Source organism: Canis aureus, chromosome 29, assembly GCF_053574225.1.
Source record: "Canis aureus isolate CA01 chromosome 29, VMU_Caureus_v.1.0, whole genome shotgun sequence".
NCBI lineage: Eukaryota > Metazoa > Chordata > Mammalia > Carnivora > Canidae > Canis > Canis aureus.
In genome coordinates this window covers 40,506,714-40,529,974 of record NC_135639.1, presented here as the reverse complement: position 1 = coordinate 40,529,974, position 23,261 = coordinate 40,506,714, and the positions used below count along the sequence as shown (strand labels likewise).

Here is a 23,261-nt window from a genome sequence, read left to right as displayed (position 1 = left end):
TAAGATATTTATTTATTGACTGCACTAACCGATATTTGCACCCATTCTTTCCTTACTTCCCCAAGAGTCTGGAAAAGAATTGGACATAATAAGATGGGAATCCAATCTCATTCATTCACAGCCAGTCAAGAGCTTGTAGATTCAGTCTAGAAAGCTCCTATAACAAACTGTGCATGTGCAGGCAAGAGAAAAAGAGATAATACTGCTTTCAGTGCAAGATATTACCTGCCAACACTTAATGATAATATCTGCCCATCTCTGTGGCCCAGTTTTGTCACCTTTCCAAGACTGAATGTCCATCTGCCATCTTGTCAATCTATGCTCTGAAATTTCAGACCTTCAAAGCATTCCCATAGAATGAGCTCCACATTTGGGAGGTGCTGGTTGGTTCTGAAGTGATGACAGTGTGACTGAGAGTGTGCTGGCAGTATTGGCTGCCCTGGCCATGGGCTGTAGGCAGGAGAATTCTGGGAAGAAGTAGGATGAATGGCCCTTTTCCTTGTGCTTGCACGTGTGGATATGTGCATGCAGAGAAGAGAGAAGAGGCAAAGAACTAAAAACCCTTCAGACAACAAAATGACAAACCAAGGAGGTAGGGAAAGGTATTTTATGAGTTTGGCTGGAAGAGCTATTGCAGGAATAGGAGATCCCAGAATTCCCTGTAGATATAGCCCCCTGCCTTCTTCCCTTCCTCCCTTTTCCCTTCCTGCCTCAGGGTCAGGGTCCCAGGTCACCTCCAATCTTCCTGGGAATCCTTGGCCATGGAGTTGGGAGAGACCAGATTGGAAAAGATGGCCTTTCTTGGAGTTGCTGTGGCCATATTCTTGATTTTGTTCAGCTTGTCCCGGGCCTGTTGGCACTTTTTCAGGCAATTTGAACACAAATCCTTATCCTCTACCAGATATAAGTTGTCCAGCCTCTTGATGGTATCTAGAAATATATCTGACTCCTCTGTCTTGGGAAAAGGGTTTCGCTTTATGTTGAGCTTTTTGAGCTTGGGGAGTTTAGAGATGCTGTTGGGGATGCTGGTCAGCAGGTTGTCATGTAGCCCTACCTCATGAAGCTCCTTCAGAGCACCCAGAGTGGTGGGCACACTGTCCAGATGGTTCAAGCCTAGGTTCAGGGTACGGATATTCTTGAGCTGATTGAGCTCCACAGGCAACCCGTTGGTGGTCAGCCTATTGTTGCTTACATTGAGGTAGAGCAGGGTGGTCATCTGGCCGATGGATTCAGGAAGCTTGTCGATGTAGTTGCTGTGAAGGTCCAGCCACCGCAGGTTCTGGAACTTGGAGATTGATTCAGGGATCTTTCTGATCATATTCCGGCTAAGGTCGAGCTCATCCACATCAGTCAGTCTCAGGATACACTTGGGGAAGTTGGTAATTCCCATCTTGCTCAAGTCAAGGCGTTTTCTCCCATCAAAGGTGATTTTGACACAATTCTTGGCCACATTGAGGGTGATCTTCTTGCCCTTGGGGGCTTTCCCACCCTTGACCATGTTCTTTTAGTAAGGGTGTATGTTTGGAGTGGGTGTTCTGATTGGTTGGTGATCAGTTTGAGGGAAAATCACAAGAAACTGCTAGATATACTCTGACAAGAGAAAATATGTCTCATTAGGAGATGACATGAGGGCACTAGATTCCCCCCACACCCAAATTGTAATGTTTCACTTGCTAATAGTTAAAGGAGAGAAAGAGGACAGTGGACAGAAATTAGGGCTTCAGCAGAAGTAACCTAGTCAAAGATCTTCAGCCAATTCAGGGCTCTCTTCTGGGGTGCAGGGTTGCCTGAAGGATGCTCAGTGCCCCTCTGGCTGTTCCATTCCCTGAGATGAATCTTTTCATTGTCCTAGACTCAAACATACCCACCTCTGCCACCCAGTAGTGTGTGTGTGTGTGTGTGTGTGTGTGTGTGTGTGTGTATTCTTGGCTAGCTCCCTTACAAAATCTAATGTTTCTTTGCAGTTATGCTATGAGTCCCTAGGGTGGGACTACTGAGTTCTCAGAAGCAGCACAGCCTGGATATAAGGGAATAAGATGGTAGTTAAGAATGACTTACATATTCCATCTATCCTCACCTTCCTTCTAGACCCGGAGGTACTAGTCAGGCATTGGCTACTGTCACTGCAGTGCATCAGGGGCAGCACATGAGCATCTTTTGCTCAGCCCACAAGGGGAAGTGAGTGCCTAACACCTTGCTGATGAGTGTGGAGGAGTCAGGATTGAGCTGGGCAGAATTTGAGATAATGCTGTCTTTTCCTACTTCCCATCCCCTACGCTTCCTCTCCCACCATCCTTCATACTGAAAGTCAACTGTAGACACCTCTACACTGATTGGTATGGTATCAGTGAGGACTGCTGCCATATGTAAAAGTAGGACAGACAGAGTCATGGGTAGATTCCGGCCTCAGAGTACTCAGCTTAGAAGTCTAGCTCTGCATTAAATAATTTTCTTAAATTTTCAATGTCATGGTTTTCTCATTTATGAAAACAGCTGTTTTATAGGGCTCTCGGGGAGTGTAAATTAAGCTATAAAATGCTTACAACAGTGCTTGGCACATAGTAAAAGTTTTGATTAATGTTAACTATTAAATATTATTATCAGGAACTTTGCACATATTCCTTTTAATCTTCAACAATCTAGCAAAATCCATAGGATTATCTCCATTGTAAAGAGAAGAAGACTGAGGCTTGAGAGTGAGGAAGGTCTTCATCTAGGAAGAGGATGCAAACTGTCCAGCTCTATTCTAGAGGCTCTTTTCTAAAACTTGGTGCCTCTTGTTTGTTGATTTTCTATTTTGGACCAAGTTCCCACCCTGGACAAAAGTGTGCTCTCGGGAGACAGATGCTTACATTAGCTCCATTTCCCCACAGGGATGAGTGGAAGAGATGCCCTGCAGTTTCTATGCTTCATCATTCAGGCCCTTTATCAGGAACCAACTTTACAAAACACACGAAGCACCAGCAATTGGGCTATGAGTCTCTGTCATCACACGTTTTCCTCATATGCTTTCCTCAGTGTCAAAAGGAAGTAGGTAAAAATTATCTTTCATGTGCTTACTATCAATCCCGCTACTGCCACTCCTAGCTAAGGTCAGAGGGTCCTACCCTATGCAAGTTGTCTTGGATCAGAGCCTCCTGGGATGGAGATCTCCATAGTAAGCCAATAAAGTATTCTCAGCTCTCAGCAACGCTAATGTTCTTTCAAGAAGGCCTGGAAAGCTGAACCTATTCCTAAGGAACAATGAGCTAACCATATTCAGGCATAATTAGCTGGTAACCAAAGACAGTCCTGTGTTCACTGCTATTAAAGTTTCTATATCATGTAGCTTTGAGGAACCAGAAAAGATAAAGCAGCTTAAAAATGAAAGCTGGGGTCTAGCCACAGCTAAGATGGAATAAGTGCACTCTTCCTTGTCTCATCTATTGAATGCAACTAAGGCCCCAGATAGAACTCCTGGAGTAGCTTTCCAAGGATAAGACGAAGGATAAGGTAAAAAGATATCTGAGGATAAGATGATAAAGAGTATCAGGCAGTTTGGAAAAGTAACTCAAAATGAGACCAATTTTGCAGTAAGTGGTGATGGAAAGATTTCTGAGAAAAGCCCCTTTGTGTCACCAAAATCAAGAAAAGGGGCCTCTTGGAATCAGAGAATGAGGTAGATCCTCTGTTTGTTTTTTCCTTTCTTCACCACCTCAGCCCCAGGCAATCCTATATCACTGGAGTCAGCCAGGCAAGCTGCTAAAACTCTGAGGGAGAGGAACCATTGTCTTCAACCAAACTTCAGTCCCAAGGACTTGAGGTTGCTTTTTTCTCTCTACCCTACTGCCACTTGGCCCTGGAGGCAGAAATAGTAGCAGAAAGTATACAGCAGGTTTAGAAAATAAAAATCCCTAGATTTCTAGCCAGAAAACCAGGGAGGGAGGCCACTCCTAGAGCCACAAAGGGTGATTGTAAAGAGGAAGGGGTTTAATTAAGCTGTATATGAGCTCCTGGACATGCCCTGAGATGTCTATGCATGGATAAAACCCTGAACAGGATCTTTAGTGCTTAATCCCAGACTCTGAACCCAAAAGCGTTGATCATTGAGCTGAGCAGTAGACTACTATATAGGTAGAAGTACTAATTTGAATCACATTGTAAATTCTTTGACAACTGAATGGATATTATAACCATAGTCTACAGAACCTACAGAAGATATGTCAGAACTTATAGCCTGTGATTGCTTCCTAAGATACATATATAAAATACATATATACCAATATCAATATTGATATTGGTCTACTCTAGAAGAAGGAGAGGAAAAAGTTGTGGAGCAGAAAAATATTTGAAGGAAAAATGCATAAAAACCTTTAACTGTTGGTGAAAGATGTAAAAATGACAGATGCAAGAAGCTCAGTGAATTCCAAAGAGGACAAATAAGCTAAAAAAGAAAATCCACACTCAGACACGTAATCAAACTGCTTAAAATTAAAAAGCAAAAAGAAAATTCACCTTTAAAACCTGCTAAAGAAGAATACACATTATCTTCAAGCGCCAGCGATATGGATGGATGCAGTCTTCTCACTGGAAACCATGGAAGCCAGAGGTACTGGAAAAAATATTTTTTCCAAGTGCTGAAAGTAAGAAACTGTCAAACAGACAGTGAATGAAGATATCCCAGATGAATGAAGGAAAAATGAAGACATTCTCAGAAAAATGAAAAATGAAAGTATTTGCCACTTGCTGAGCAAGTACAGGAAATGCTGAGGGAAGTTCTTCAGACGAAAGGGAGATGATATTAGAAAGAAATGTGGAGTTAGGAATAGAGGAAGAGCTAGGGAAATGGTAAACATCTGATAACATAATAGACTATTCTTCTGCTCTTAAGATCTTTAAAATATGTGTAGCAGTTGAAAGCAAAAATTATAACACTGTATGATGGGGTTACCAATGTATGTAGATGAAATACATAGCACAACTATAACATAATGGGGAGAGTTATTGGGACCTATATGGTAGCTAAGGTTTTTACACTGCTTTGGTAAAATATTAATTCTAAGTAGGCCATGGAAAGTTAAATCACTAAAACATGTGTAGACAGAGAAAAAAAGGAAATATATACATTAAAATGAAACTAAAAAAAAAAGAAAAAAATCAAATAATCTAAACCAAAATCAAATAATCTAAATCAAATAATATAAATGAAAGTAAGTTAAACTAAAAGAGTGGAAAAGGCATACTATGCAAACACTGAAGGAAACCTGGAGTGGCTTTAACATCAGACAGCATATATTTCAGAGCATGAAAATTTACTTGAGATTAAGAAGAATACTACATAATGATAAAAGATACACTTCACCATGAAAAAATGTGACAAAAGTTAACATCCATGATGGCAAGCCAGTAATATAAAGGCTTTTCCTTAACCTGATTAAAGGCTTACACACACACACACACACACACACACACACACACAATATTTGCTGACAGACTAAATATTTCCCGGTAAGTTTGGCAACAAAGCCAGAAGGTGAACTCTCAGTATGCCTATTCAACATCATCTTGGAAATTCTACCCAATGCAATAATGCAAGAAAAATGCATATAGGTAGGAAAGAATGAAATAAACCTTTCCCTACTTACAAATCACCTGCTTGTCCACCTGGAGAGTTCCACAAAATTTAAAAAACACTTTTGGAAGTAATGAGCTAGCAAGGTTGCAGGATGTAAGTTTAACACCTTAGCTAACACACACAGAGAAACCCTTCTATATTCCAGCAATAAACAAATGGAATTTGAAATTTGAAAAATAATAACACTCCAAAAAAAATCTGTGTATCTCACATAAGTAATGAAAATGTACAGGATTTCTGTGATGAAAATTACAAAACACTGAGGAAATAAAGCAAAGAATATTTAAACAAATGGAGAAATACAGCATATTCATGAGTTGGAAGATTCAATATCATTAAGAGTCAGTTCTATTCACCACCTCACACCAGTGAGAGTGGTGAAAATTAACAAGACAGGAAACCACAGATGTTGGAGAGGATGTGGAGAAAGGGGAACCCTCTTACACTGTTGGTGGGAATGTGAACTGGTGCAGCCACTCTGTAAAAGTGTGTGGAGGTTCCTCAAAGAGTTAAAAATAGATCTGCCCTACGACCCAGCAATGGCACTGCTGGGGATTTACCCCAAAGATACAGATGCAATGAAACGCCGGGACACCTGCACCCCCATGTTTCTAGCAGCAATGTCCACAATAGCCAAACTGTGGAAGGAGCCTCGGTGTCCATCGAAAGATGAATGGATAAAGATGATGTGGTTTATGTCTACAATGGAATATTACTCAGCCATTAGAAACGACAAATACCCACTGTTGCTTCGACATGGATGAAACTGGAGGGTATTATGCTGAGTGAAGTAAGTCAATTGGAAAAGGACAAACATTATATGGTGTCATTCATTTGGGGAATATAAAAAATAGTGAAAGGGAATAAAGGGGAAAGGAGAGAAAATGAATGGGAAATATCAGTGAGGGTGACAGTACATGAGAGACTCCTAACTCTGGGAAACAAACAAGAGGTAGTGGAAAGGGAGGTTGGCAGGGGGATGGGGTGACTTGGTGATGGGCACTGAGGGGCACTTGATGGGATGTGTACTGGGTGTTATGCTATATGTTGGCAAATCGAACTCCAATTTAAAAATATAAAAAAAAAGAGTCCATTCTATTCAAATTGGTATAAAGATCAATGCAAATTCCAGCGGGATTATTTGTATACATGAATGAACAGATTTTAAAATTTATATTGAAAGGAAAAGAAACTAGAAATCCAAAAAATTCTGAAAAAGAAAAATAAAGTTGAGGGATTCACATTTCTAGTTTTAAAATTTACCATGTAATTGTAGCATGTGATGTTGATGAAGGAACACATGCATAGATCAGTGGAATAGAAAGCAGAGTCCATAAATAGAGCCACATAACTATAGCCAAATGGTTAAATGATTTTTGACAAAAGTTCAAACTAAATTCAATGGATAAATAATGAACTTTCCAACAAATGGTGTTGGAACAATTGGTTACCCACTTTTGTATGGGTAACCATACAAATAAGAAGAAGAATCTCAAGCTATTGAAATTAACTCAAATGGACTCAAAATGAATCACAGATATGAACGTAAAGTCTAAAACATGAAACTTCTAAAAGAAAACACACAAGAAAATCTTCATAAGCTGAGTTTGGCAAAAGTACAATCCATATAAGAAAATAAAATATTGAAAATAAAATAAAATTTCCACTCTGTTAAAAAAAATCAGGAATAAAAAGACAAGCTACAGAATGGAAGAAAACATCTGCAAATATATGTCCAACTAAGGACTATTATCTAGACTCTATGAAGAACTCAAGGTCAGCAGTAAGAAGACAAATAACACAATAAAAATAAAATGCCCAAGAGATTTAACAACACTTTTCACTATAGAAGCTATATGGTGGCAAATAAGCCCACAAAAAGTTGCTCAACATCATTAGTCACTAGAAAAATGGCAATTAAGATCACAAGCAGATATCACTACACAGTTATTAGAATGTCTGAAATTTAAAAAAAAACTTTATAAAAATCTACATAGTACAAAGATTTAGTAAGGATTCAGAGCAACCAGAGCACTCATTGGAATTCAAAGTGTTACCCTGAAAAACAGTTTGGCAATTTCTTATAAAATTAACTATAGACTTACCATAAGACCCAGCATTTCCCCAACTGGTAATTACCCCAGAAAAACAAAAATTTAGCTTCACACAAAAACTTATTCATGTGTGTGTAGCTGCTCTATTCATAACTGCCAAAACCAGAAGATAACAACCCAAAGACCTCTTTCAGTGGGTGGATGGATAAAGAAATTGTGGCATATCCTTATCAGGGAACACTGTTAAACATAAAGAGGACAAATCTACTGATACATGCAACAACTTGGATGAATCTCAAAAGCATTTTGCTGAATTAAAGAAGTCAATCTTAAAAGCCGATATAATGAATGATTCCATTTATATAGCATTCTGGAAAAGCCAAAATGATAGTACAGAAAACAGATGAGTGGTTGCCAGGGACTAGGGGCAGGAAAGGTTTGACTACAAGGGAGCAGCAGGAGGGAGTTTTCTGGGGTGCTGGAACTGCCTGTATCCTGACTGTGGTGCTTACGTGAAGCTGTGCCTCAGTTAGAGCCCAGAGAACAGAATACTAAGAAAGGGAAATTTTACCATAAGTAAATTTACAGTTTTTAAAAAATCTTAAAAATACTCGGGGCTCCACATCTATTTCTGTCCTTGTACTATGGCTGCTTGCTTGGCCCAGTTTAGAAGTTTGTGATTTTTTTATGCCCCAGTTAGCTTTGTCGTGCCCAGTAAAGGCCATCCAAATATGAACCATGTGGCATTTGCCACGGTACATGTGTGTATCACCTGTACCACTGCCAACTATGCACAAGGTGGTGTGTCAGAAAAACAGCCCTACTGCACTTGAGTTGAAATTTTCATTAAGAGAAAAGATGGGCCAAGAGCAAGGGATCCTGTGTTCTGATCTTAATGTTTATCAATGACTTTTCTGTATGAGAAGGTGGCCAGATTTAGCAAATAAAATGACAAATTCCTAGTTGACTGTGAGCTTCAGATAAACAACACATACTTTTTAGTATACATGTGCCCCAAACATTGCATACATCTGTATTTTATTTGGCAATTCTATCCCATGGACCTGAACAAATAGTAAAGTTTCCTTTGCTCATGATCCTAGTCCTTTGGGGCTAATTTAAGCCAAATCGATGTGCTTATTCCTGCATTCCTTCATTTGTTCGCTCACCAAGTAGGTATATTGAGAGCCTATTATGTGCTACACAGGTGAGCAATAAACAAGGCCAGTTCCCAAGCTCAAAGAGCTAAAATCTACATTGTTACTGATTCTCCTGAGCCCCCCAAAGTCTGAACTGTCTTTTGTATTTCTTAAAGATAAAGTTCAGCTCAAACACAATAAGCATGGGCTAGTGGGGCCCTGGATGAGAAGGATGCTTCCAGTAGACTGAAGGACCACCCAGGTGACCCCTGCTGAGTGTGCTCTCCAGAGTCCATCCAACCCCTGATAAGAAGCCCTCCAGCTTTGATGAATGTTGGGAAGGAAGCGGCATGGAGCTGCCAGAGTACTTCTCCATTAAGGAGCTTCTCTCCAGCACCCTTTGGCTCTGAGCCTGCTCATTAATTACCTGCAAGGCAAAGCAGGGGCTAGGATAATGCACTTCACCTCCTCCCAGCACATCTGGGTCCCCAGATAGCCCCAGGCCACATGAAGCATGATCCAGACCCCAGCCCCTTCATACTTCTCACCACCACCTTACCTGACTGGGGACCTTGCTCTTGGTTATGGTGAGAAAGATGTGTTGTACTGCTCAGGATCCATCATGACTCCCTAAGCCACTGAGTACCACTAACAGTGGACCAGTGCCAGAAGGCCCCAAAGACCAGGAATATCCCTTCTTTCATGCAACTCAGAATGGTCAGCATCCTGCCCAGTTCTGCCCACTGAGTAGGAGAATAAGTGTTGGCAAAAGAAATGTAAAACTCATGATCTTTTGATTTAACAAAAACTGATAAGATGGTCTGATACTATCAATTCACAGAATCCTCAAACATCAGAGTGGGACCAACAACCACACAAAGGAAGCTGGAAATCAAAGAAAGAGATATATTGATAGATGATAGATAGATAGATAGATAGATAGATAGATAGATAGATAGACGGATAGATGGATGGATGGATAGACGATAGATTTCATATCATATGAATAGCTGAAAAGCCCTAATACAAGAAGTTTTTAAATGTACTGGGTCTTTTTGTCTTGAACAATTGGTTTTTATACTTTGGAGAAACTGGACCAGTTGGTTGACTTTAATTTCTAATTAATTTTTCTATTTAGTCATTGTGAATCAAACAGCATGGTAGGACACCCCATGGATATCTAAATTAAAAATGTAATGGCAACCTATATTTTAATGCCATCAAATATTTGCAGGCATTTTTTATTGTAAGATTGTTATCATCACTATGATAATACAGCTTATCTTGTGCCTCACACTCATGTGCCTTTAAGTAAGACTGACTTTGTATATATCTGATATCTTTAACATCTTGCTAATGTGATCTCACAATAATTATTTCACTCGTTTGACTAACGCACTGAGACATAGAATAGACCCATTATAGACCATTCACTAGACCTGTAAGAGGCCAGCCTCACCTCCGCTGTGACTACCTATGTGGCTTCAAATCATTCCCTGTGCCCTCTACCCCTACCTGAAACATGTTATACCTTCTCTAAGCAGCCATATGGCAGGTGGAGATGTGGGTGGTTCACTGTGGAGCCACCTGTGGAGTGCATCTATTTGGAACCTCTGGCCACACCTCTAAAATAGGCACTAATGTTTGACTTGGGCATAGTGTACACTGGGGGAAGGAATTACCATTTGTCCAGTGCCTACTCTGGGCCAGGAACTGTGTGCTCCTCTACTTGCTTTACAGTGTTAGCTGGTTTTTCGAGTATAGGCTCATGGTGAGGGGGGTAAGCATGAAGTGCTTTTATTTTTTCCATTACCACCCCCAGCTGTGTTATGGTGAGCTCCTCTTTCCTGGGGGCATAAGGACAGATTTCTAGGAAGGGAAGAGAGGATAGACTAGAGGCAGAAAGATGTGTGTGGAGCTTAAGGCAACAACACCACCAGACCCTTGGCAGTTGATGGAGAGAAGATGTAGACAGCAGGAGTGGAGTCTTACAGGGATGCCATGATCATGGGGGGATTTCTGACATCAGCTTCAGAAGATCCACTCAACATCATTCACTCTGGTGACACGTACCGAAGTAACTATGGCAAACATGTGGCTGGGCCCTTCCTGTGTCTCCACAGCAATGAAGCAAAATGTCATTACTATTTTTAGGATAAGAAAACTGAGCACGGAGAAGTCAAGTGACTTTCCCAAGGTAACACAGACCACACAGCACAGCCAAAACAAACTTAGATATGCCTATACCAAAGCTTATGATCTTTGTTCTTCACTATGCTGCCTTTCTTTTCTCTCTCTGCTATTGTCTTTGCTCTAGCAGTATGAAATGCTTATCTTGGAAGATACATTGCTGACCCCATAACTCCAAAAAGAAGAAGGCATTCTGGAGTTCTAGCATTCCCAGGGTGAAAGACACCTGTAACAGAAATTAGAGCTGCTTTCCCCTCGTGTACCCAAAAAGGTGTGCTGCTGGCTTTGGTCATCTATGGGCTCTCTGATGTAGGAACGAAGCTGTGTCACAGAGTCACACACTCTGGGTGCCTAGATACCCACTTAGGCCCATTCTAATTTGGCACGGGTTAGACGGGAAGTGCAATGGCACTCACCCACAGGGGAATGGAGTGCACTCCTGGGCTGGAGCAGCTAGCCAATCTTTGGCCAAAGTTCCTGTCAGGTCAATAATGCTGATGTCCCACTGACCTTTTGGAGGGACCACATGTAACTTGGGTTCCCTGAAGAAACTGTTCCAGGTCATTGCCTGCTCACTGCATTGCCCAGGGGCCAATGTATAGGGTGTTCGTTCTCATAGATACATATATGGATGTGTACATCTGAATAAAGTGACTTCTAAAGGTATTTTAATAACACAAATGGAGTCATTTAACTGTAAGAACTTGGACATTGACAATGAGAGAGAGAGGGAGAGAGAGTGGGAGAGAGACAAACAGAGAGAAACAGTTTAAAAATTTATTTGATAGAGAGAGACAGAGACAGAGAGAGAGCCAGAGAGCTGGGGCAGAGAGGGGCAGAGGGAGAGAGAGAACATCTTATGCAGGTTCTGTGCTGACCATGGAACTAGATGCCATCTCATGATGCTGAGGTCACAATCTGAGCTGAAACCAAGAGTCAGATGCATAACTGATTGTACCACCCAGGTACCCTCAGAGAGAAACCATTTAAACAGGGTGTACATGTGCCACCACAAGGTCACTTGACAGGCATGTGCTCCTAAGCAGGCAGTGATGGAGACAGAAATCTACTGTCCCTCAGCCACACTAGTCCTCCAGGCTCCCCAGAGTATAAGTTTCTTGCCACATCGAATGTGTCAAGAATGTCAAGATACAGGTGTTTCATCAAGCGCGGCCCAGGAAGGTTAGCCCATGGCATTCCCAGGTACTCACCAGAGATTTGGGGCCCCCTTCTGCCCTGGGGTACTGGTTGTGTAGGGGCCCTGAGAGACTGTATGCAGACCACCAGAAGTTTGATTTTCACTGTGTGGGCTCACTGTAAAATCTAACGCCCGTAAGATGCACGTCCTATCTTCCCAGACGACAGGCCATCTCCGTGTGTCAATCATATGATGCTTTCTACCCCTCCCCCACCCCCCACATGTTCAACTCTTAGAGGCACATCATGCTTCTGCCTCACAAAGCCACCTCCCTCTGCCACTTCATTCAGTTCTCACTACTCTCCTTTGAGGTGGGAATATTCCTCCTACCCCAAGGGAAGGATGCTGTGGGGTGGAGTCGGGCATGAAGTAGTTCATTCAAGCTCATGCAGCTCACCACATTCCAGGACTTCTGGGTGGAGTGCTCCTTCCATGATAACAGAGCTGCAGCAAACAGAGTGTCTGTGTGGAAGCTATCAAGTTCACTTTGTGTGGCAGTTATCTAATCTGATCGGTGCAGCTCTAAGTGTCTTACTGGGCTATTATGCATGTATAGCTTTGTCTACCCTTAATATTATTTACTTCTCCATCCTGAGCATCACTGCAGCTCTGCACATGTGCTGCCTATGATGTCATTATACGTCAAACTGCCCCCTTCCCCTGGCAGATAATAAGAATTCAACTTTTATTTGGAGCAAAAGTTACTAGGGGTCACACAGCCCAATAACAAAAGATTATGATTTCTTATTGGTTTAATAGCATCTATTTTATAATTCTGAATGTACTCTGTTTTAATTGGATTTGTTAAAGGAGCAAAAGGGAATAGGTGCCTTATAATTAAAATAAAATATTAAGATTATTAGTTTAACAGACTAGAAACGCCTTGTTCATCAACTAGTGCATTCTCAACACACAAATCAACCTACACACGCAGGAAAGTGGAAGGACTGGTTAGTCCTGGCACCTGGAAACCTCAAGAGATGAGTGTTAATTCAATTACAACCAACATGGTTTAGATACTGCTACTGCCAGATAGATGTTATTGCATTTTCTCCCCACAGCCTTGGCCTCTCCTACAGATAACTAAAATGGACTCAGAAAAGTGATTCAGAAGGATGAAAATACAGGAGCTTTAGGTCCATGTGGGTTGCCGCCTGCCTCCCCCTTCACCATCTGGGGGACCCTGGACTGTCCCCTGAGCCTCACTGAGCTTTACCTCCCACTTCTGCAATTAAGACAATAAAAGTATCTGCCTCCTAAGGTGGGGTGAGAGAGAGTGATCCTTGGAGGCCCGTTTTGTGCCTTTGTGTGTTGGGGGAGAGAGGAAATAGTGGCATGATCAGGACAGTGTAACAGGTGTACAGAGGAGCTAGGACTCCAGGGTTCCAATTCAGTAGAAACCAGACTCAGTCTCCACAGCCCAGCATCCATACTATGGCCTTTCTGCCTCACCAGGTGCAGACTTTAAATTACTTTATCCTGGAGGACAAGGAGACATCACTCCTTGGGGCACAGAACCCCCAAGATTGCAGAGACAGGGGGCCATTCTCTACAAGTGCCCCACAGTGTATGCATGTCTTCTGTACCCCACCTGGTCCCAGGGAGAACTTGCAGAGGGGTGAACACAGCACAGACCTCCATGAACTGATACCCTGGTGTGGTGCCCCCATCTGCTGTACGAAAGCCCCCAGCTCAGAGGGGGCTGTAAATCTTCCCCTTGTGAAGCTATGAGATATTTTGAAGGAGAGCCCTGAAGATCAACCATAAGGGAACAGTTGAGCTTCCCACAGCCCTTTGGAATTAATTATTCATTAATTAATAATAGGTGCCTGAAAACTGCCATGGTCAGTTTTATACAGAAGCCAAGTGAAGAACGAGAGGAATAAAAGTAAAGAAATGTACGATGCCATGTGGCAATGAGAGCTAGGACGTGAAAGAGTCAGGACAAAAGAAACAGAGATGGTGCTGGGAGGGAAGTGGGGGCATATACTTCTGGAGAGGGTGACCAGGAAGGGCCTCCTTGAGAAAACAATATCTGGGCAGACACTGAAGGAAGCAAGGGTCCAGGGAGATAGGGAGGGGGGTTTTGGATAGAGGAAACATCAGATGGAAAGGCCCTGTGGCAGAGGGGAGGGGGGCAAGCGCTGAGGAGAAGGGGGGAGCAAAATTGAAGGAAAGGAAGGAGAGAAGGAAGGGGCATGGAAGGGAGGAAGAGAAGAAAGGCAGGTAGGCAGGCCAGAGGCACAATTGAAAACAAAATCAGCAAAAAGGAACCAGAGCAGACATGACCTGACTTATTTTCCAAGTGATACCCTAGCTGCATGTCAAGCCAAAAGGAGAAAGCCAGTCCCCACACTTCCCCCGAGGTGATCACAGACAAGCCCATGCCCTCTCCTCTCTAATTTCTACCTGAGAAGGTAGGAAACCCAGCCCCCTGGCTGGCAGCAGCCATAGTGCTGTACTGGGCTGGTACCTCACAGTGGAGCGTGTTCCCCCCAGATGAGGTCTTGGGTCCACCAGGAAGCTGCCATATGCAGGACCCCTTACTGAGTGGGGGCACCAGGAGGCAGTGGAAGGAAGACCAGACATGGGAGGGAGTTGAATGGGCTGGTTTAGAACTGTCTGCCATGGGTTCCCTGGGGGCCATGGCCAAGCCACTTGCCTCTTCTCTGCCTACACTCGGTACCTTGATGATCTCATCTGGTCTCATTGCCTTAAATACACTAATGACTCCCCAACTTTTATCTCTTACCTAGAGCTCACCACCTGATCCCAGACTTACGTATCATTCTACCTCCTTAACATTTCTACTTGTACTATGTAAAGGCATCAAAACACATCAGGTCCCAAGCTGAGCTCCCCATCTACCAGCTGCACCCAAAGCCTTCTCCAGCCAGGCTGACAGCAACAGCATCTTGTGTGTCAGATAAATTGTGGCATCACACTCAACACTCCTTTTCCTCTTATGTTCCATGTTTGGTCCATCAGGAAATCCTGTCCCTTCTGTGCTCAAAGTCAATCCAGAATCCTACCATTGGCCACCACATGCCCTGGCAGAGTCACTGCCATTTGCCACTGGGCGTTTGGGGTGACCTCCTATCTTGTTTTATTCACCTGCTTGCCCCATGCAGTCTGTTCTCAACACAGCAGCCAGGGGAATTCTGTTACCGTGGCAAATGGTTACTCCTTGGCTCACAGGTCTCCAGTGACTTCTGTTTCACCCAAGTAAAGGCTGGAGACCTTCCGGTGGCCTCATGGCCTGAGCCACCACCTCTCTGAGGGGCTCCCCACCGCTCACCCCTACACTCACTCTACATCCACCACCCAGCCCTGCCATTCCTCTAACTTGCCCCACAAAGTTCTCTTTATGGCCTTTGCTCCAACTGTTTCATTCTTCTGGAAGGTTCTTCTCTCAGACATTTACTTGACTGACCTACTTGTTCATCTTCTTCAAGGTTTTGGGTAAATTTTACCTTCTCAATTCAGCCTGCCCTGGTCCTCCAATTAATGATGCAAAGTGAACCCTAACATACCCTGATCTTCCTTCCTCTGCTGTACTTTCTTCCATAACATTTATCACCCAAATATATTTTATAATAGACTTACTTGGTGTGCTTATTTTTATTGTCTGTCCCTTGATCTCCTCTCTGGCCAGGCTCTAAACTCCCAGTGCCTGGCAAGCAGGAGGCCCTCCGACAGTATTGGTTGAATGAATGAATTCAAGATGCTTAACAAGGGCATCCCAGTTTCCATGACCTCAGAAAGGGGTCAGCTTCATCCCAGATTCCACAGCTTGTAATAGCTGCTGTGGAATCTCTCTTGACCCATTGTTTTGAAAGGGCCTCTAGAACATTGCGGACTATTTTTCAAGGGAGAGGTCTTTGGGGAAAAGTCATCACTTTCACATCAAATATTTATTTGTCACCGAGTGTGTACCCAGCCCCAGTGGGACACCCTTGAGGAAAGGAAGACTTTCCAAATAGATGCATACAATGCTTTCCTCAGTTTCCTCAGTAAAGTAGGGCAATGTGAGAGTTGCATAGGAGAAAAAGGTTATGATGTGACAGGTGCTTAGTGAAGGGGAGCTTTGGTGATGGGATGGTGGCAACAGTGCCAGTGGTTGGTTGAGAACCCTGATTTGCCTGGCTGCTGTGGCAAATAGAGATACAGGGGCACCCAAGAAGCACCCCACCAACTGCAGATGTGCAAATTAAGCAGAAGGTGGAGAGCCCTGTTTTTGCCCCTATGCTTGGCCATGCTGACAGGGTGGTGGAGTGGTAGAAGAGGAGGGAGGCAGCCATTCTCATTCCCTCCAGAGATGTTCCCTCAGAGCCAGCAAGCCTTCCACTACACTGAAAACCCTGATCAATCACAGATGACTGTGATACACAAGCCACATGGCCTGTTATGTGTTGGTGACCCAAACTACGGTGCCTTGTAAGGGAAGATATTTATTTAAACAGTGGCTAACTTTTCTCCATCCAGAGGGGAAGGCTGCTAGAATGACTATGGTCTAATTTTTAAAATGATGCTAAAGTTCAAGGGTGCAAAAGGGTGGTTTGGAGGCTTGTTGCTTGTATGCAAGGCACCTGTCTTTGGAAAATGCTGTGATTTCTATCTAATCTTATTTTTTTGTAGAAATATTTCCTAAGTTCAGATTTCCCATTCCTCCTTGAGTCTTTATCAGGCCTACTTGAAGTTGTTTACTGAAGCATTTAGCCCCATCAGTAAGAGAGATGTCTTTACTGACTCTAGGCAGCCAGATATAACTTGCTGGAGATGATAGAAATGATGCCAATAAAGACAGCCGACAGCACTTTAGAATGGAGCAGCTTTTCGGCATTTTCCAGATGGGGATAGTGACCATGTATTAGACACTTTGTGTATTCCCTTCCTGTTGTGTATAAAAGTACTTAATAGAAAGCAGGCACTCGGGCAGCAGGGAACACAGGAGCTTTGAGGCAGAACTGGGCTCCACCCCACCTTTACTGCCAGCCTGGTTTTAATCATGAGCTCAGTTTGCTGATCAGCAAAATGGGCCAGGAGATTGTAACTTCTTATGAAGAGTAATTGCGGGGGTGACTGTGCATTGAGTGGCCAGTGTGTAGCGGGTGTTCAGTGAGTAGTAATCTGGCTCCCACAGTCAGTGCCTTTAAGACAATAGATAATGCTGGTAGATCTACTGAAGAGCACGTAGTAATCATTTCCCTCCAATGAGTAGCCCTAGGACACTCCCCACTGGTCATTAACACCAGATGTAAAATTTGTGGAACAATCTTTGTTGATTCCCAAGGACAAAAGTCTGCAACTTTTTAAACCCAAGTTATTAATGATGATATTAATAGTAAAAGAAAACATAGTAGCAATTAGAAGATATGAGTATACATTTGTCCACTGTTAGCTTCTAGAGCTTGCTACAGCCCAAGCTACTCACTTGCTTGTTCATTCATTCAGTCAGTCAGTCATTCAACAACTTGTACTTGAGTCATTCTATATAAGTCAGGGTCAGGTTGGATGATATACAGTGAGCAAGATAGACATTACTGTGTTTCTCACGAAGCTCCTATTTTAGGAGCAGCAAATCAATCAATAAAAACAAACAAAAAGACCCAAGATCATTGCAGTTGGTGCAAATGCTCTGCAAAAAAATCAGACCTAGTGTATGTCAAAGGGAATGTCAAGGATCAGGGAGAGAATATTGGGGTGAGGTGGTCTAATTTAGGCTGAGAAGGTTGGGATGTCATGACATTTGAGCTCACACTAGGATGAAGCTGCATGAGAGAATTTGAGGAAGAACACTTGTAGGGAAGGTGTACACCAGGTGCAAGTCCTACCAGTGAGGAGGAGCTGGTGGTGTTGAAGAGAAAGAAAATGGCATGGGAGCTGGAGCAGGGACTGGATGAAGAGGATAGAAGATGAAGAGGATGAGGAGCTGGGGAGAGCCTGCATGAGGTGGGACACGAAAAGTTTAGAGGCATCACTCAGGCTGCTGGGAAGTCTACAGAGGTAGGGAGGGAAGAATAGATGGAGACAGCCACTTGCAGACAGGAGAAGAAAATGATATATATCAAGGGGTTGAGGAGGAGAAGGATGGCTCATATTTACCATATGTGGTGGGAGCAGAATCTTCTGGGTTGCCTGTATAGGTCAAAGAGAAAACACAGGCTGAAGTTCTAGCAAGCCTGGTGTTTTCTATAGTCTCCTCTTTTGTGCTGAGCACAAATTTTACGTCCAAGTGCATTATGTGTGTTATCTCATTTGATCCATACACCCTACTTTAATGATAAAGCACTAAGCCTCAAGAGCATGTCCCCTGTCAAGGTCACACGCTGCTCAAGCAGAGCCAGTATCTGCTCACTTTTCTTGTCTGTGGGTTGAACTGCCATTTGGCTTTTCCATGAGAGTTTGATTTTATAAGGTCCTGTGATAAATGGGGCCCTCTGGGCTGACAAGGGAGCTCCTGACTCATTGTGTTTTCCAGACACTAGCCTAAACTGAGCTAGATTCTATAGACTTCTCATTCTAGACCAGCTCAAGCCCCATCCTTAATACTCATCCCTCACCACAGGGATAGCATGTGCATGTTATCAGACCCAGCTCAGGGGGCTGAGTTGAGATCTATGATGTGAGACTGGTAGGAACTGGAAGTTGGCAATGAATTGACTCTGCAGTGGATGGAAGGCTGGTGATGGATTATGCAGCAGGGTAACCCATGGTGCCTATTTAGAGGGGGACATGTTTTAGTTCACATTGTGTGCTAGTAATACTAGGGACCAGGAAACATTACTTGGTTTGACTTTCCCATTACTCAGATAATGGCTGGAGGCAGAGAGCATGAAGTCACCTTTATCTCTTCTCAGCAACAGTAGGAGACCCTAGGATCCCCAAGAAGAAATTGGAGCTACCAAGCACTAGACCCTAAAAATCAGTCTCCAGACAAGCGTGGGGCTCAGGTGTTCTGCAGAGTGGGCAGTGACTGTCTCAGTATTTCCCACTTCCCTCCAGGCTAAGGCTCAAGCCCAAAAGGCATGGGAGTCACCCTGGCTTGGAGACCAGTCACAGCTCTGTCTCTCCCTAACTGTGTGACTTTGTACACATTTCCTAACCTTTCTGACTCCCCATTTCATCCCACAGGAACTGGTGTTTAGTACTTGGTTCACGGAATATAACATCACATACGGTTCATAAATGAATTTAAAATCTACTATGTGCCAAACCCTTTGCAAAGCAATGATACTGCATAGTTTTTAACATGTTTGAATTCAGCTCCTGCTTTCAGACTGTGTGTATAGATTACTGACCTCCTACTATAGGCCAGACGTTTTACAGACATTATAAAGAATTCTTATAACCACTTGACGTATTCATTTTTATCTCCACTAGAAAAATATGTGACTAAGGCTCAGAGAGGACAAGAGAGAGGCCAGTAGCTTGTCCAAAGTCATAAAGACTGGAAGTAGGAGCACCTATCTTTTCCCATTATACCTGTCATGGAAATAGAGACATAAGGCATTGTTCTCGTGTGTTCCTTGCAGGGCCCAGCCCAGCCTAGGACTTAACTACTTGTTAATGGGCCCCAGCATTCAGGATAACTTGTGGTAAGGATTTGCCTCCAGACTTCTCAAAAGATGGATTGTGCCCCAAGCACCACCACAGTCAACAGTCATTAGGCTCTAGCCTCCTAAGTGAGGAGTACACACACTGCACTTTCTTTGAGCGGTCAGTCACTGGTGGGGTTAAGAAGCAGTTCAAACACTAGTCTCCCCTTGCTTATGGGACAGCAAAATGCTCCAGGCTCAGATTTTGGAAAGAGACCCAAGTGTGACCCTAAAGCCCCAGAGACTCATACACACAGTCCTTCCCAAGCTGGTCCTTAACCCCTTGGCTGGGTCCCCAGCTCCGGCCCCTGCTAGCTGCCCTTCCTGCCTGAGGCTCAAGGCCCAGCTTCCTCCTCTCCTAAATAATGAATTAGCTCCTGTCTGAGGTTTGTAAATAAAGCACACCAAGAGAACCAGCATTTCCAAAATTGCTTACACAAAGGAGGAGAGCAAAAAGCAGAATTTGTGAAGTGGTGGTTGTTTGGCAAAGTTTAAGTAAATTCGTAAATGCAGGGCCACTACCAGAGAAAAACTTACCCTGTTTCTGCCAGTTCTTCCTTCTCAACTGTGAAACTTTGTCACCAGGCAACAAGAGACTGGAGTTAATTAGCATAATCTTGATGCCAGCCTGCCAGGTGAGAGGACACAATAGCTGAAAAGGTCTCCAGCACACCCTAAACTCCCTGGCAGGCGCAGGTGCAGCTAGCTGCCCACGCGGAGGGACACCCAGGCCTGGGCTCCTCGGGCTTCTTGCAGGGGGCTCTCCTCCCGGCCTCCCTCAGCAGCACAGTGGAGCAATTTGCCACCGGGCCCAGCTGACTGTCCACGGCCATGCTGGGAGTGGGACATTGCTACTGGGAAAGAAAGGCCATGTTTGCCTCCTTTAAGGGACAAATACCTTACTTTTTATATAAAGCATTGAGCAAGTCCCACAAAATATCACTCAACTTCCTTGTTATTTGTCCAAATAGCTTTTTCAGTTCTTTGATTTCTAAGAAAGTGGTCTTTACCTGTTTATTTGAATTTAATTATTTCTGCAGTTTTCTCTTTGTGTCCTTTTTATGCTATTAGAATGACCATAATGCTTGTAAAAGCCTTACAGGTATATAGGCATTTTTTTTTAATTAATATTATGTCAAATGCTGCTATATAATTTCTAAAATCTATCTTTTGATTGAATGTGCAATACTGAATCTGGTGGACTTTGCTTTCCTTGTTGTTCCCAAATTTAGTGCTATCATGAATAGGGCTGCAATGAATATGTTTGTACATTTGTAATCTTTTTGTTCAGTTTTTTTCTGTAAATTAAATTTCCAGAAATTGAGAAGATCAGCAGAAAGTTATATATGAAAACTATTATGCATAATAAACTAACATTGTAGAAAAATTTGAGAATGCATTCATAGAAATAAAGAAATAAATATACTCTAAATTGCACTACCCAAATGAAGTTGGGAAGTAAATAAAGTAATTAGCAAATAGATAATTTGAAATACAAAATAAATCTAAGCACTGAACATTTTGAAAAGTACAGAAAAGCAAAAGGAAATAGTTTAAATTAAGAAATAGAAATATTGTTAACCACAAAAACTTTAAATACATGGATACCACCGCTGTTTTGTTTAATGAAAAGCTAAAAGAAAACAGATTATTCAATTTAGACAAAAGATGGGTTTAAAATAATTATCAAATTCAGGTAAGTAGAATTTTTTAAAAGATTTGTTTATTTATTCATGAGAGACACACACAGAGAGAGGCAGACACATAGGCAGAGGAAGAAGCAGGCTTCCTGGAGGGAGCCCGATGCAGAACTCGATCCTAGGACCCAGGGATCATGACCTGAGTTAATTAATGGCAGACACTGAACCACTGAGCCACCCAGGTGCCCCGGATAAGTAGAAAATTAAAAATTGCCTGGAGTCCTACTACCCAGTGTATTTCTAATTAGACTCTTTGTAAAAGTACATCATTTCAATTAGAAAATAAATAATATGAAAATCATAAGCAAAAATAAAATCAATATTTTGAGGAAGAAAATACACAAGAAGATAAATACATTTTACATTGCAGGTGTGTAAAACCTCATGAGAATTAAAGCTGCTCAATTTCTGCATCTGGAGGTAACTTCATGTTACATATCCTTCCAGGCTTTTAATACCTCTACAGTTTCATATTTATCTCATGGATATGCAATAATAACTTGGCAACTTTGCTAATGCTTATTCTTTAGCTCCAGATGTGCACAAATTATGAATTTGTCAGGTAACTGCCTTCTAAGTTAGCCAGAACTAAGATTTCTGCTGTTGTTGCTTTTTGTTTACTTTTGTTTTCTTTTCCCTTCATCAGAGAAAAGAACTTGTCTTGCGAGTCAGGGCCCCGGGTCAAGGTTTAGTCTGGACAGGTGCTTTGCACACACTTTGAACACAGTGTCAGGTGTTCACGGGTCCCTGCTCTGTCCCAACTTGCAGTTGTTCCCGCAAGCTACGGTGAACTCCCCTGGGCTGCATGCCACTCCCTCACCCCACACATCCACATCCTCATCTATAAGTGGAAGTAATGCCTGCTTTATTGGATCTCTGTAGAAGTTAGACAATGGGTAAGAAGTCTGCAGTATTTAGTGGTTAGACAATTATTGGTATTATAATTATTATTAAGTCTATGAGTAGAGAAGAGGGGAGATTACAGGCTTCCAGTTACAGAATCGATAAGTCACAAGAATAAAAGGCACAGCATAGGGAGTGCAGTCAGTGATAGTGTACTAGCGTTGTATGGGGACAGAAGGTAGCCACACACATGGTGAGCACAGTATAATATATTGAGATGTTGAATCACTATGTTATCAAACTAACGCAACGCTGTGTGTCAACTGTACTCAAATAAAAAAATAAAATTTTTAAAAAGAAAAAGAAATCCATGTAGGAGTATACACATAAATTCTCAAATTAAATGAAAAAAGACATACAACAAACATAAATAAACAAATAAAAAGTCAAAAACTATGACTTACCTTTGGTTAGGTGTCTCAGCACTGCTGGTAATGGCGTCTTTTGCTGATAGTAAGGAAATGATGGATCTTCCTTGGAGCTCATAGCCGATGAAATGAGAAATGGGATGGTGACATGCCTCTATCTTCCATTCTACCTGGTGGCCATGTCACAAAGGACCACTGGTAAAATTCTAGAACCCTTTCTAGAATGGAAAATGACACAGGCTGTATCTCATTTCCTGAACTGAAATGTGTACATTTTGTCCCCTTACTCCTGCTCCCCTGTCAAACTTAACAAAATAAAGTAACAAGACCACCGAGCTTTGCTATCCTGACTTCATATCTCTGTAGCCCCATCTCCTCAGAAAGGCTCAGCACATGTCCTTTCCAGGAGGTTGACCCTCATTGTCTCCAGCCTGGGTCTGCCTGTGTTTGTAGCCTTCAAGGCAGCCTGCCTTCCAGAACGGGGATAGGTGGTGGGC

The 23,261-nt window shown here is 42.7% G+C and overlaps 2 protein-coding genes across 13 annotated transcripts in view; one reads left to right on the top strand and one right to left on the bottom strand.

Moving 5' to 3' along the window:
- The window catches only part of WDFY4 (WDFY family member 4), a 285,914-nt gene that overhangs the window by 217,919 nt on the left and 44,734 nt on the right, over positions 1-23,261 (top strand). Inside the window, exon 48 of one of the 9 annotated variants that reach the window (XR_013368305.1) lies at positions 2,874-3,034. The exons of 7 other annotated variants lie outside the window; for them this stretch is intronic. Coding sequence is in view for 1 of the 2 variants with exons in the window: in XM_077878622.1 (XP_077734748.1) it covers positions 2,874-3,030 (157 nt within the window). In the remaining variant the exon portion in view is untranslated. The remainder of the gene's footprint in view (positions 1-2,873; positions 3,035-23,261) is intronic. One more of the 9 variants, XM_077878622.1, reaches the window with a different exon arrangement.
- LRRC18 (leucine rich repeat containing 18) lies at positions 594-22,942 on the bottom strand. Of its 4 annotated transcripts, XM_077878625.1 has the most exons (4): positions 22,801-22,942; positions 20,331-20,421; positions 18,301-18,333; positions 594-1,590 (listed from the first exon to the last, which is right to left on the bottom strand). In XM_077878625.1, the coding sequence occupies exon 4, from the start codon at positions 1,496-1,498 to the stop codon at positions 731-733; it is 768 nt and encodes a 255-aa protein (XP_077734751.1). In that variant the 5' UTR covers positions 1,499-1,590; positions 18,301-18,333; positions 20,331-20,421; positions 22,801-22,942; the 3' UTR covers positions 594-730. The 4 variants fall into 4 exon arrangements, with proteins under 4 accessions (XP_077734751.1, XP_077734750.1, XP_077734753.1 ...); XM_077878624.1 differs by lacking the exon at positions 18,301-18,333; XM_077878627.1 differs by lacking the exon at positions 20,331-20,421 and having other exon boundaries at positions 22,801-22,939.